The sequence below is a fragment of the Bos indicus x Bos taurus genome, chromosome 16, assembly GCF_003369695.1.
Source record: "Bos indicus x Bos taurus breed Angus x Brahman F1 hybrid chromosome 16, Bos_hybrid_MaternalHap_v2.0, whole genome shotgun sequence".
Taxonomy (NCBI): Eukaryota; Metazoa; Chordata; class Mammalia; order Artiodactyla; family Bovidae; genus Bos; species Bos indicus x Bos taurus.
This window is the reverse complement of record NC_040091.1, coordinates 6319743-6335616: the sequence shown is the minus strand read 5'-3', so window position 1 is coordinate 6335616 and position 15874 is coordinate 6319743. Positions and strand designations below refer to the sequence as shown.

At 36.9% G+C, this 15874-nt stretch overlaps 1 protein-coding gene across 11 annotated transcripts in view; it reads right to left on the bottom strand.

The window, feature by feature from the left end:
- KCNT2 (potassium sodium-activated channel subfamily T member 2) overlaps positions 1-15874 on the bottom strand; it is a 433505-nt gene that overhangs the window by 322696 nt on the left and 94935 nt on the right. The window contains exon 1 of one of the 11 annotated variants that reach the window (XM_027564398.1): positions 10445-10571. The exons of the other annotated variants lie outside the window; for them this stretch is intronic. Coding sequence (XP_027420199.1) covers positions 10445-10527 — 83 coding nt within the window. The 5' untranslated portion in view covers positions 10528-10571. Of the gene's footprint in view, positions 1-10444; positions 10572-15874 lie in introns of those variants that run through there. 11 annotated transcript variants of the gene reach the window in all.

The following is a 15874-nucleotide window of genomic DNA, read 5'->3' as shown; positions in this document are numbered from 1 at the left end:
CACTGTTGAGTGGCAAAAGAATGGGATATCCTTCTCCAAGCAATATTTCTCTACCTCTAGGATAAAGTGATAGAAAAAATCGGTCTTGGAAAATTGCCTATATAACCGAGGCTTTGGGATTACTCTTCCACACAACTGGAAGAGAGCCCTTGGCCATGTTCTTAAGTGCTCTTGGGTTAATAATAAATTAAGAAAGACTATAGTTCCATATCACCAGAAGCAGTACCACCAAACAACAGATTTAGCCTCTCCTTTGCTGCCTCAGATCCTGGTATCAACTTTTTCTCCTTACTGATATGACTTTAGTCTGGCAACATCTTCCAGTACAGTCTTGTCTCATCTATATTAAAAATCTGCTTGGATAAATATACATCTTCATCAATAATTTCTTCAAGTGTTCAGGAAATTCCTGGGCAGCTACCATATCTGCACTTGCTGCCTTATTGCTTACTTTTACATTGTAAAGATTGACTCTAGTCTTAAACTGATAAACAGCCATAGGTGGTGATGTTTTAGCCACTAAGTCATGTCTGAGTCTTTGCAACCCCGTGGACTATACTCCACCAGACTCTTCCACCCATGGGATTTCCCAGGCAAGAATAATGGAACGGGTTGCCATTTCTTTCTCCAGGGGATCTTTCCGACCCAGGAATCGAACTCCTGTCTACTGCTTGGCAGGTAGATTCTTTACCACTGAGTCACCTTGGAAACCAGCCAAAGCTAGCATTAAAAGATGTGTCCTTTGATTCTTCACCGTTTTTCTTTCTCAAGTCTTCATAAAGTTTTTATCTTTCTCTTGGATCAACATTAAGCTGAGCAGGACTTGATCTGACGCTGATCCTGCATCCAAACACTGAGAACTTTTTCAATCACCTCTGTCACTTTTCCATGCTTCTTTGATATTGTCGACATCACTGACACAGCAGACTTCACATGTCCCGTGATTTTGTCCTTGTGCTAACAGTTGAATGAATGAGCTTTATCTACCATCTTTTCACCTCACTCCACTCAATAATTTTCACTTTTATTTCCATTGTTATTGTTTGGCATTTCGTAGCAGTACCAACTACACCACCACTGCTTTTACACTTGCTTCTGCACATTCCTGAACTTGAAATAAAGGTACTGTACTACTGTAATCTATACCATACTGTACAGTAAAGTGCACAAAAGCACAACCACTTGTAGAGGATGCATGCACATGACAATGTATGTCAGACATGCAAACTAATTTCTGTAACTGAACATGCAAAAACACATTATCATCTTTGAAAATTGGCCACTTGAAGAGTTGGACGTAGAAGACTTACTGTGTAGTGTGAGAAAGTAGTTCAGTTTGATTATTTTGCATGTAGCTGTCTAGTTTTCCCAGTGCAATTTATTAAAGAAGATATCTTTTTCTCATTGCACATTCTTGACTCCTTTGTTATGGGTCAATTGAACACATAAGTATGAGTTTATTTCTGGGTTCCCAACTCTGTTCCACTGACGTATGTGGCTGTTCTTGTGACAGCATCACATTACTTTGATTATTGCAGCTTTGCAATGTAGTTTAAAATCAGGGAGTGTGATACCTCCAGCTTTTTTATTGTTGTTGCTGTTGTTTTTCTTCTCAAGATTGCTTTGGTGTTTGAGGAGTAATATGTTTTAAAACAAATTTTATAATTATTTGTCCTAGTTCTGTGAAAAACTGCAGTGGTATTTTGGTAGAGATTGCACTGAATCTGCAGAGTACCTTCGGTAGTATAGTCATATTAACAATATTAATTCTTTCAATCCATGATTATGTATATCTTGCCATCTGTTTGGGTTGTCTTCACTTTTTTTCATCAGTATCTCATAGTCTCCCATGTACAGGTCTTTTACCTCCTTGGTTAGATTTATTTCTAGGTAGTTTATTCTTTCTTATGCAATTGTAGATGAGATTTTCCTACTTCTTTCCTAATAGTTTATCACTAGAGCATATCAACAGATTTCTGTACATTAACTCTGTATCCTGAAAATTTACTAAATTCATTGATGAGCACTAATAATTTTTGGTGGAGTCTTTAGGATTTTCTATATATAGATCACATCATCTGCATAGTGACCATTTTACTTTTTTCTTTCCAATTTAGATTCCTTTTATTTCTATTTCTGGCTGACTGCTGTGATTAGGACTTCCAAAACTATACTGAGTAAAAGTGGTTGAGAGTGACCATCCATGTCTACTTCCTGATCTTAAGAAAAAATGCTTTCTGCTTTTCACCATGGAGAATGATGTTAGCTGTGGGCTTGTAAAATGTGGCCTTTATTTTGTTGAGATATGTATCCTCTATGCCGACTTTATTAACAAATTTATCACAAAAGGATGCTGAATGTTGTCAAAAGTTTTTCTGCATCTATTAACATAATCATATAATTTTTATATTTCAGTTTGTTACTGTGGAATCTCATGTTGACTGATTTATAGATACTGAACTATTCTTACATTACTAGAGGAAACCCCACTGGATGATAACTTATGATCCTTTTAATGCACTGTTGAATTTGGTCTGCTAATATTTGGTTGAGAATTTTTGTATCTATGCCGATCAGAGATATCAAGTTATAAATTTCTATTCTCTGGTGTCTATCTCTGGTTTTGGTATTAGGATGGAGCTGGTCTTGTAGAATGAGTTTGGAAACCCTTCTTCCACTTCAATTTTCAGAACAGTTTGAGAAAAATAGGCTTTAACTCTTGTTTAAATGTTTGGGAGAATTCATCTGTGAAACTATCTGGCCCAGACATTTATCTTTTGGGAGTTTTAAAATTATTGATTCAATTTCATTCCTGGTAATATCTGTTCTAATTTTCCATGTTTTATGATTTGCTCAAGCAAATATATGAGATTGTAGGTTCCTAGGAGTTTATCCATTTCTTCTAGGTTGTCCATTTTATTGCTGTATAATTGTTCAGAGCAATTTCTTAGGATCTTTTTTATTTCTTGTGTGTCAATCATAATGTCTCCTCTATCATTTCTGATTTTATAGATTTTGACCCTGTCTCTTTTTGTTCTTGATGAGTATGGCCAAAAGTTTATATCAAATTTATCTTTTCAAAGGACCAGTTCTTAGCATCCTATTTTTATCTCCATTTCACTTATTTTTGCTCTGGTCTTTATTCTCTCCTTCTTCTAATTCTGGGTTTAGTTTGCTCTCCTTCTTCCAGTTCCTTTAAGGCTGGATTATTTAAGACTTTTCTCATTTCCTAAAGCAGGCATGTATCACTATTAACTTCCCTCTTAGAACGGGTTTTGCTTCAGCACACAGATTTTGAACCAGTGTATTTATGTTTTCATTTGTCTCCATGCATTTTTAAAAAAAATTTCCTCTTTGATCAAGTCAGTGATCCACAGGTTGTTTAGTAGCATATTGTTTAGTCTCCATGTGTTTGTGTGGGGTTTTTTGTAGCTTTTCTTATAGTTGATTTTTAATCCCAGACAATTGTGGTTGCCAAGGATACCTAATATGATTTCAATCAATAAAATTATCCATACTTGTTTTGTGGCCAACCATGTTATCTATCCTAAAGAATGTTCCAAGTACATGAGAAAAGAATGCATATTTTGCTGCTTTTAGATGGAAGTTTCTATAATAATCTATTAAGCCCAATTGGTCAAACATGTCATTACTGCAGTGTTTCCTTATTAATTCTGTCTGGAGGTAATTGGGGTAAGTGTGGTGTTACAATCCCCTACTATTGTGTTTCTAACAATTTCTCCCTTCAGGTTTGGCGACAGAAGTTTAGTATTCTCATTTCTTAAAATTCTGCTTTATTTTTTCTGTTCAACATGGATGAACATTTCCAGTGATCTTTCAGTTTTCTGATCCATTTCTTGGCATCATCTAATCAACCATTGATCTCCTTTAGTGTATTTATTTCAGTTAACTGAAATAGTTAGTTTAGTTCTGTTTAGTTATTCTTTATATCCTCTCCCTCTTTGTTAAAATTTCACTGTGTTCATCTATTGCTCTCCAGGGTTCATTGAGCATCTTTATCATCATTACCAAAATCACTACAGATGGTGACTGCAGCCATGAAATTAAAAGACGCTTACTCCTTGGAAGGAAAGTTATGACCAACCTAGATACCATATTCAAAAGCAGAGACATTACTTTGCCAACAAAGGTTTGTCTAGTCAAGGCTATGGTTTTTCCTGTGGTCATGTATGGATGTGAGAGTTGGACTGTGAAGAAGGCTGAGCACCAAAGAATTGATGCTTTTGAACTGTGGTGTTAGAGAAGACTCTTGAGAGTCCCATGGACTGCAAGGAGATCTAACCAGTCCATTCTGAAGGAGATCAGCCCTGGGATTTCTTTGGAAGGAATGATGCTAAAGCTGAAACTCCAGTACTTTGGCCACCTCATGCGAAGAGTTGACTCATTGGAAAAGACTCTGATGCTGGGAGGGATTGGGGGCAAAAGGAGAAGGAGACAACAGAGGATGAGATGGCTGGATGGCATCACTGACTCGATGGACATGAGTCTCAGTGAACTCCGGGAATTGGTGATGGACAGGGAGGCCTGGCATGCTGCGATTCATGGGGTTGCAAAGAGTCGAACACGACTGAGTGACTGATCTGATCTGATCTGATCTGATGATCATTACCTTAAATTCTTCACTGGGTAGACCGTTACCTCCACTTCATTCAGTTCTTTTTTTGAAATTTAGTTTTGTCTACTCATATGGAAAATATTCCTCTGTCTCTTTGTTTTGCTGAATTTTCTGTGCTTATTTCTCTGTATTAGGTAGGTTGGTTGCATTTCCTGATCTTGGAGAAATAGTTTTATGTAGAAGCCATGTTACAGAACCCAATAGCACATCCTTGCCTGGTCACCAGAGCCATATGCTCTAGGCATGCCCTCCATGTGACCTGTGAGGTCTCTTTCATTGTGGCAAAGCCAACCTTTGTGGGCACACTGGAGGCAGTTTACAACATGGCACACTGGGCCATGTTGAGGGCAGTGGTTATAGGGTCCAAGGGCCACCTTACTGGTGCTGACCCCCTGAGGGGCAGAGTTGGGTCTTGGTCACTGCCTATAGGGCCAGGTGGGACCTGCTTGGGAGTGGGTAAGCCCAAATTACTAATAAGATGGAGGGAGAATTCCTTAAACAGTGGTTGCTAGCACCTCTGCCCTTGAGATAGAATGAGCTCCTGAAAATGACTGCTGTCAGCATCTGCATGCATGTTAAGTCGCTTCAGTCATGTCCAACTCTGTGCGACCCCATGGACTCCATCCTGCCACGCTCCTCTGTCCATGGAATTCTCTTGGCAAGAATATTGGAGTATGTTGCCATTCTCTTCTCTGGGGTATCTTCCCAACCGAGGAAGGTGGAAGGAGAATTCCTCAAACACTGCTTACTAGCACCACTGCCCTTGAGATAGAATGAGTTGCTGAAAATGACTGCTGCCAGTGTCTACATCCCCAGTAGGAGCTCAAACTTACTGCCTCACTGGAGTGATTGCCAATACGAGCAAGTACTCTGGCCCAGGATTCTTTCAAATACTGCCTGTGTGCTGGGACTCCAAGTATATGAGATTCTGTGTGTGCCCTTTAAGAATGAAGTCTCTGTTTCATACCACTTTCTGGCTCTCCCATGGGTACATCCTGCTGGCCTCAAAGCCAGACATTCTGGGGGCTCATCTCCCAAGTGCAGATCTCCAGGATGGAGAGGCCAAGGGGGTTTCACACCCCTTGTTCCTTTAGCAGAATTCCTGTAATTGTGATTATCCTGGTTCACAGGTTGCCTACTTTGGGATGTGAGTGTTAATTATAACATGTATCACTGTGGTTCCTTCTTTATAATTTTAATAGTGGAAAATATGTTTTGCTTATCTTTAGTTCTGTCTCATCAATATTTGCTCTGTAAGTATTAATAATTTTAGAGTGCCTGTGGAAGGAGGTGAGCTCAGGGTCTTCCAACATTTTAGCCACACATTTGGCATTTTTTGTCTAATATTACAAAATAACTAAGAATTATCATTCTCTTTATATAAATGAGATAGATGGGGCTCATGAAATTCACTACTTGCCCATAATCACACTGCTAGTAAGTCATGAAGCTGGGATCTAAAAGAAGTGCAACTTTGCAATGAAAATAAAATGAATCTTGAAGACTTATTCCCATATTTCTTACAGTTTATCTCATAAAAACATGAGATATAAAGGACTCTAACTCCTTCTGGACAAAAATTCTTTGGAATTAGATTTACAGATAGAAACCAAAACCCAAATTAGATAAGCAATGTCACTGAGGTGAATTTCTTTCATACATAGTGTCAGAGAAAGAGTTGAACTCATGTTTGATTCCCAGATCATGGATCTTGCTAATGTACCAGATTTCTTCTGCCATGTCTCCCGTACTTTTAACTTATCAACTTTCTTAGCCTCCAAATGAATTTGATTAACTACCTCTAATAAGCATTTTCAAAGAAAAAAAAGAATGATAGTGACCAATAATGGAATGACAGCTATCTTTCGCTGGTCTAATAATTTCTATCATCAATTCTATGGGGAAATGACCACTTCTAGGTAAATAAATAAATAAATAAAAGGTTATGCTTTTTTAATCAAAATAGTCTGTCTCATTTTCAAACAAGGTTTTAATTTCTTTAGTACATCAGTACTGTGGTTATTGTAAACATGTAGAAAGCAAGTACTTCTAATTCTGCATAGGATAATGTTCTTGGAAAGAAATGTGAAATTATTCTGAAAAAATATTTTACTCCCAATATTACAGTCAAGTGTTATTCTTTGTTTTCCTCTAAGCACAACAGTAAATACTAAGCTGCCATTTCAGTTGCAAAAACAAATAATGTATGAGCCTTTCCTCACATGACTTTTTTAATCCAAGCAAGGATCGAACAGGAATGGCATCACTTACCCTCTAATTTCCTAATGATATCCAAGCCACAAAAGGTGTTATTGGGTTTGTACAGGTGGCTTGTCAAGGTTTCCTGGTTAGGGAAACTTGTGTTGGTGTTCTGGTGGGTGGAGCTGTATTCAAAAAGATCATACACCATGACCAAGTGGGCTTTATCCCAGGGATACAAGGATTCTTCAATATCCGCAAATCAATCAATGTAATACACCACATTAACAAATTGAAAAATAAAAACCATATGATTATCTCAATAGATGCAGAGAAAGCCTTTGACAAAATTCAACATTCATTTATGATAAAAACTCTCCAGAAAGCAGGAATAGAAGGAACATACCTCAACATAATAAAAGCTATATATGACAAACCCACAGCAAACATTATTCTCAATGGTGAAAAATTGAAAGCATTCCCTCTAAAGTCAGGAACAAGACAAGGGTGCCCACTTTCACCATTACTATTCAACATAGTTTTGGAAGTGTTGGCCACAGCAATCAGAGCAGAAAAAGAAATAAAAGGTATCCAAATTGGAAAAGAAGAAGTAAAACTCTCACTATTTGCAGATGACATGATCCTCTACATAGAAAACCCTAAAGACCCCACCAGAAAATTACTAGAACTAATCAATGATTATAGTAAAGTTGCAGGATATAAAATCAACACACAGAAATCCCTTGCATTCCTATACACTAATAATGAGAAAACAGAAAGAGAAATTAAGGAAACAATTCCATTCACCATTGCAACGAAAAGAATAAAATACTTAGGAATATATCTACCTAGAGAAACTAAAGACCTATACATAGAAAACTATAAAACACTGGTGAAAGCAATCAAAGAGGACACTAATAGATGGAGAAATATACCATGTTCATGGATTGGAAGAATCAATATAGTGGAAATGAGTATACTACCCAAAGCAATTTATAGATTCAATGCAATCCCTATCAAGCTACCAAAGGTATTCTTCACAGAGCTAGAACAAATAATTTCACAATTTGTATGGAAATACAAAAAACCTCGAATAGCCAAAGCTATCTTGAGAAAGAAGAATGGAACTGGAGGAATCAACCTACCTGACTTCAGGCTCTACTACAAAGTCACAGTTATCAAGACAGTATGGTACTGGCACAAAGACAGAAATATAGATCAATGGAACAAAATAGAAAGCCCAGAGATAAATCCACGCACATATGGACACCTTATCTTTGACAAAGGAGGCAAGAATATACAATGGATTAAAGACAATCTCTTTAACAAGTAGTGCTGGGAAAGCTGGTCAACCACTTGTAAAAGAATGAAACTAGAACACTTTCTAACACCATACACAAAAATAAACTCAAAATGGATTAAAGATCTCAACGTAAGAGCAGAAACTATAAAACTCCTAGAGGAGAACATAGGCAAAACACTCTCCGACATACATCACAGCAGGATCCTCTATGACCCCCCTCCCAGAATATTGGAAATAAAAGCAAAAATAAACAAATGGGACCTAATTAAACTTAAAAGCTTCTGTACATCAAAGGAAACTATTAGCAAGGTGAAAAGGCAGCCTTCAGAATGGGAGAAAATAATAGCAAATGAAGCAACAGACAAACAACTAATCTCAAAAATATACAAGCAACTCCTACAGCTCAACTCCAGAAAAATAAATGACCAAATCAAAAAATGGGCCAAAGAACTAAATAGACATTTCTCCAAAGAAGACATACAGATGGCTAACAAACACATGAAAAGATGCTCAACATCACTCATTATCAGAGAAATGCAAATCAAAACCACTATGAGGTACCATTTCACCCCAGTCAGAATGGCTGTGATCCAAAAGTCTACAAGAATAAATGCTGGAGAGGGTGTGGAGAAAAGGGAACCCTCTTACACTGTTGGTGGGAATGCAAACTAGTACAGCCACTATGGAGAATAGTGTGGAGATTCCTTAAAAAACTGGAAATAGAACTGCTTTATGATCCAGCAATCCCACTGCTGGGCATACACACTGAGGAAACCAGAAGGGAAAGAGACACGTGTACCCCAATGTTCATCGCAGCACTGTTTATAATAGCCAGGACATGGAAGCAACCTAGATGTCCATCAGCAGATGAATGGATAAGAAAGCAGTGGTACATATACACAATGGAGTATTACTCAGCCATTAAAAAGAATACATTTGAATCAGTTCTAATGAGGTGGATGAAACTGGAGCCTATTATACAGAGTGAAGTAAGCCAGAAAGAAAAACACCAATACAGTATACTAACGCAAATATATGGAATTTAGAAAGATGGTAACAATAACCCAGTATACGAGACAGCAAAAGAGACACTGATATATAGAACATCTTATGGACTCTGTTGCAGAGGGAGAGGGTGGGAAGATTTGGGAGAATGGCATTGAAACATGTATAATATCATGTATGCAATGAGTTGCCAGTCCAGGTTCGATGCACAATACTGGATGCTTGAGGCTAGTGCACTGGGAAGACCCAGAGGGATGGTATGGGGAGGGAGGAGGAAGGAGAGTTCAGGATGGGGAACACATGTATACCTGTGGTGGATTCATTTTGATATTTGGCAAAAGTAATACAATTTGTAAAGTTTAAAAATAAAATTTTTAAAAAAGGTGTTATTGAACTTAGAGCCAACAATAAATGCAATAAATCTTTATTCATTTTGGGTTATTGCCCAAACATTTACTTTACCACAGTCCATTTAAGAAAGAAGCACTTTAGTTTTAAGTGTTGAACATAAAATATATAATCATTAAGGGAGAAGAGATTTACCTTTTATGGGGGTTTCCTTCTTACTGGCTCATGACTGCTTGTCAGTAATAAAAATTGGTTAGACTATCCCTTTCTCATTTGGTAGAATTATTCCCTTGACTGGTGACATCAACCTATTTGCAACAACCCATCTGCAAGGCAGGCAGTCTGGCCTAAAATGTACTGATAAAAGGAGCAGAAGCAGGCATGGGAATTTTGAAAAAAAGCTATTGTATTCAGTCAAGAACAGAAAAATGCAGGCAATACATATCTGTGCATTAGATTGCCCCATACCTGTTATGCTTACAGTTAGGCTGTACATAAATATTTAACTCTTGAATGTGTATCTTAATGTGACTGAATGGCTTTCTTTAGACCAAATGTTAGGCTTAACATATTTAAAATACTTTCATTTAAATAATAATGCTAGAAAAAAAAAGAATATTATGTTGAATCAGAGCAATTTAATAATAACTTACAGTGGGAGCATATTTTATATACTCAATCATTCCACAGTATCTCAAAAATAAAGTGCTAAATTAAATAATACTAAATGCAAAAAGAATTTTCTTAAACATATCTGTCACTGTTCATTAAAATAATTGTATTAAAACATGAAACACAAGTTTGCTGAAACCACAAATTATTCAAAGTGCTCTATTTGGGAGCAATAAATTCATAAAGAACAAATACTGATAGCTGTATCCAGGTCGCCAAAAGCAGCTGAACATCATTTTCATTTTTTCAACCCCTCTAGGTTTTAGCTTACTCTACAGTACCTTTCTCGTGAGTCAGATATTGATGACTGAAGTCGTGGAAAAGGCACGAAAGTGGAGCCACAAGGAACTAGCTGTGGAGACATTATGATCTTCTGCTCAGGTATTTTTTCAAGAGAAAGAAATATGTTTACAGCCACAAACTCCTTTCATCCTGTTGCAAGATCAAAGGAATGGAGTCTTTTGCTTTTACCATGACTTTAGAAAGATTTTATGGGATGTCAACATTTCAGATCCAGCAGCTGATTCTAATTTCTTTAATGCTATCTGTAATTCGGCATTGCTTGACAGACTATTAAGGAAATGTTGATGATGCAGGAAGAACAGACTACGTTAACATGATTATTTCACAGAACACTGTGCATAGTGAATAAGTTGTCACAACATTCCTCTCTGCTACTTTCCAAAAATCTTTTATTTATCTGTATTTATTCTCGGGATGTTTGATGTTCAAAATATAGAACATATCACTTGTTTCAGAAAATATAACATATGTACCTTTCTCCGATCAATAGACTCTAAAGAAGAATTTGAAAAAGAATTTTTTTTAAATCTGAGGAAATAGTTTGAATATATATAAATATATTAGCAAATACAACTGAATCACACATTGCTGTACACCTGAAATGAACACACATTTTAAATCAACTGTACTTCAATAATAGAAAAAGCATCATCTTATCCTCAAGAAAAAGGACTTTGCTATAGATTCAAACTTTTCAGGCTCAAAAAAAAAAAAAAGAAAACAAATAATTCAGATGCAATTTTCAGAAAAGTCCATGGTTCTGAGACTACGTCTACCAAACACACAAGCCTTACAACTCAGAAGAATGTGGGTGATCATATTTCAAACAGCAAGGTATTTCTGCAATTAATATACATATATATACTAAATGTTATATTCCAAGAGAACATTACTGCTTAACACGTGCCCTTTAAAATCGCTGACATTTTGAAGGACATGGATACATGTATAAGTATGGCTGAGTCCCTTTGCTGTGCACTTCAAAATATCACAACATTGTTAATCAGCTATACTCCAATATAAAATTAAAAAGTTAAAAAAATAAGTATATGTGGAGAAGTTTCATCCAGGCATAACAATAATGTGTATATATATGTGAATTAATAAAAATATAGACATTTATAAAATATACATCTCACTAAAACACAGTGATAATGTTAGGAAGATGTTAGCAATTTGTATTATGACAATGGTGCACAGAAGTATATAAACACTTTTTGTAATTTTGCTCATTATAATCTTGTTTGGATTGTGAAAAATTGAAGCAACATAACTGCCCAGTAATAGAAAATCAGATAAATATTTTCTATACATCCGTAAGTATGAAATAGTAAGCCATCACAAATAATTATGGAAGACTAATCATAATATATTCAGTGGAAAAATAATAAATAAATAAACAAAAATATGTTACCAAATACTATTGTTGTTTGATTCTGTTTAGATAAAGCCCAAACATTTCAAAATAGAAAAAAAAAATCTGGACTATTATACATCAAGTTATTATCGTTGGTGAAATTATGTTTTAGATTTTTTTTGAAGTGGTTGTTTTTAATCAATATTTTCCACCTTTCCCATATGACCACGTACCTCTTAATAAAAATAAAGCACTAATGACAGAAAGTGCACCAGCGGTACCAAGAAACACGACTATCATGGTGTTTGACCATGGTTTTACTTCCTAACATGTAAAATCACTTTGAAATCACTTTCTGGATGTCATCTACAAAGATCCAAATAATTGCTCTCTGGTGACATTAGGTCATTTTCAAGGACATTATGCTGGAGATCACATCATATCCAGAGTCAGAATATAGAGATCCTCATCCTAACTGCTACTTACTAGGCTTGTTGTTGTTGTTTAGTCGCCAAGGTGTGTCCAACTCATTGCAACCCCATGGACAGTAGCCAGCCAGACTGCTCTGTCCATGGGATTTCCCAGGCATGAAATACTGGAGTGGATTGCCATTTACTCCTCCAGTGGATCTTCCCAGCCTGGGGATCAAACCTGCATTTCCTGCATTGGCAAGTGGATTCTTTATGGCGGAGCCACTAGGGAAGCCCACTCACTAGTTAGTTAGTTCAACCAATTGGACTTCAGCCCCTCCCAAATTTCCAGGGCTATTTGTTAAATTCAGAAAAGAAGTCTAAAAGAACAAATTAAAGGCCAAATATCTAAGGTAAATAGCAACTTAACAGAACATAAGTTTTGGACCTAATCACTGAAAAGTGGAAGTGTTATTTGCTCAGTCATGTCTGACTCTTGGGACCAGCAGGCTTCTCTGTCTATGGAATTCTCCAGACAAGAATACTGGAGTGGATAGCCACTCCCTTCTTCAGGGAAATCTTGATCCAGGGATCAAACCCACATCTCCCACATCGCAGGTGGATTCTTAACCATCTGAGCCACCAGGGAAGCCCTAATCACTACCAGGGATCTAGCACCATGTTACCTCAAGATCCTCATGACTTATATTCTTCATAAGAGACTATGGGGCTTGCTCCTTCCACTCTTTCTGGTACAATGTATGGACTTTGCTCTTCAGAGCTTAGGAGGGATTTTCTTCTCAACTGAGCTAGACCCATACTTTTTCACGAACCCAATTAGGGAAAAGATTTTCACAGTTATTAGAGAAGAATTCCCAAGGAGACTTTCTAAAGAACAGGGTACCATGTGAAGATTATAATTTTAGGAAAAGGACAAAATTCAGAGCCACAAGATGTGCACAGATGAGCTAGCTATCAGATGTTGAACACAGCAATGTTACTTAACTGTTATGAGATTCACAGCTTCTTCAAGGTGGTCAAAGTGGAGTAGTAATTCTTACTTCCTAATGTTAACTAGAATGAAATGAGAATGCGGGTGAAATACCTAATATAGACACTGACATGCAGCAGCATCTTTTTTTTTTTTTTTTTAGAAGGCAGTTCATTATATTTTTTAAAATCCTAGATTTTACACGGGAATTCTTTTAATCCTATTTTGGGTTTAAACTCAGCTCTGAGCAAACATGTTTTCTGGGAATTCTGGGGAGACCATTGTGCTGGAATTTAGTGTCGTCAGGAAGAAGCGGAGACTCATACGAGTGGGACTCTGGAGCCCTGCTTCTACCTATTCTGTCTTCTTGCCTGGTTCCTTCTGTCTTTATTCCACTTGACTGTCCAGTCCCTGACATCCGGCTTGCACCTTGCATTGTTTGCTCTCTTTTTTTCTTTTTTTTTCTTGTTTTTTTTTTTTTTTTCTTTTTTCTGTTTTTTTTTCCATCCTGAACCCTCCTCCCTCCTCCCTCCCCATACCATCCCTCTGGGTCATCCCAGTGCACAAGACCCAAGCATTCAGCATCGTGCATTGAACCTGGACTGGCATCTCATTTCATACATGACATTTCACATGTTTCAATGCCATTCTCCCAAATCTTCCCACCCTCTCCCTCTCCCACAGAGTCCATAAGCCTGTTCTATACATCAGTGTCTCTTTTGCTGTCTCGTATACAGGGTTATCGTTACCATCTTTCTAAATTCCATATATATGCGTTAGTATACTGTATTGGTGTTTTTCCTTCTGGCTTACTTCACTCTGTATAATAGGCTCCAGTTTCATCCACCTCATTAGAACTTATTCAAATGTATTCTTTTTAATGGCTGAGTAATACTCCATTGTGTATATGTACCACTGCTTTCTTATCCATTCATCTGCTGATGGACATCTAGGTTGCTTCCATGTCCTGGCTATTATAAACAGTGCTGCAATGAACATTGGGGTACACGTGTCTCTTTCCCTTCTGGTTTCCTCAGTGTGTATGCCCAGCAGTGGGATTGCTGGATCATAAGGCAGTTCTATTTCCAGTTTTTTAAGGAATCTCCACACTGTTCTCCATAGTGGCTGTACTAGTTTGCATTCCCACCAACAGTGTAAGAGGGTTCCCTTTTCTCCACAACCTCTCCAGCATTTATTATTTGTAGACTTTTGGATTGCAGCCATTCTGACTGGGGTGAAATGGTATCTCATAGTGGTTTTGATTTGCATTTCTCTGATAATGAGTGATGTTGAGCATCTTTTCATGTGTTTGTTAGCCATCTGTATGTCTTCTTTGGAGAAATGTCTATTTAGATCTTTGGCCCATTTTTTGATTTGGTCATTTATTTTTCTGGAGTTGAGCTGTAGGAGTTGCTTGTATATTTTTGAGATTAGTTGTTTGTCGGTTGCTTCATTTGCTATTATTTTCTCCCATTCTGAAGGCTGTCTTTTCACCTTGCTAATAGTTTCCTTTGATGTGCAGCAGCATCTTGATTGTCTTTCTCATATCTTTATTAGGCTAGTATTCATAACCATCATTATCACACAAGATTGATAAATTTTCACCCCACAGAGGACTGACATTTTAGTAAGCATCTCAGTATTATCACTGAGAAATGTAGACTTGTAAATCTATTGAAATAGCAAAAATAACTCAAGGGTCCAGAGATGATTACAGCAGGATCTCTAGTCAGGCTGTGCTAGAGTCTCTCTCCATGAAGTAATCAGAGATGCCTTTATTCCAGCAATTTAATGTAATTAGACCAAATGGCTGCTGGTGGACGTGCAGAAGCACAGCTGAAGCAGTATTTCCTAGCATTTACAAGTTTTACAAAGTGGTAGCAGGGAGTACCTGGGTCTGTGAGTTAACTATGCATAGTTGTCAAAATCCTCAAATTTGTAATTTAGCTTCCTTTGCTCAATACCACATTAAGTGTGTGTGGGGGTGGGGGGGAGGTTTAGTAAATAAAGTCTTCATTAGTGTTGTTTCCCTCTTAGGAAAGGAATGCCTTATCACATGTTCACATCCATTTATTTCACAGTAATTGCAAATGAGGATCAACAGAAATAATATTCTGACTTAAAACTTTAGTCCATGAAACATTTTTCAAAAACATCAGAGTTTGGGCTAACAGTGCATGCTGCCAGGAACAACTCATTCTGACTCTGAATAGTATCATAAACACCAGCACTAGCCAAGCAAGAATCAGGGAAAAGTAGGTGATTTGTACCATTTCCATGTAATGTATTTGGACATCATTTGAGTTTCCAGAACTAAATCAGCAGAATCATTCAACAGCTAAGTTCATTTTTTAAATTTCACATGCTAGAACCCTTTAACATTTCCAAGCTCATACTTGGAACATGAGTCTTATTAACAAGAACGGAAGGAAAATCTTGAGATAAACAAGAGAGAAGATAGAATGCTTGAGACCACCATATGTTTCTTATTTCACTAGAATGTTCATCAGCATACTCTTTATTTATTTTTTTTCATCATACTCTTTAGCAGAATTCCATGAAATAAAAATAAAAATGTCAAAGAATTGTGACTACATTGCAGTCTCCAATAATTTATCAGCAGAGCACAACTTTTAGAACATTTAATGAT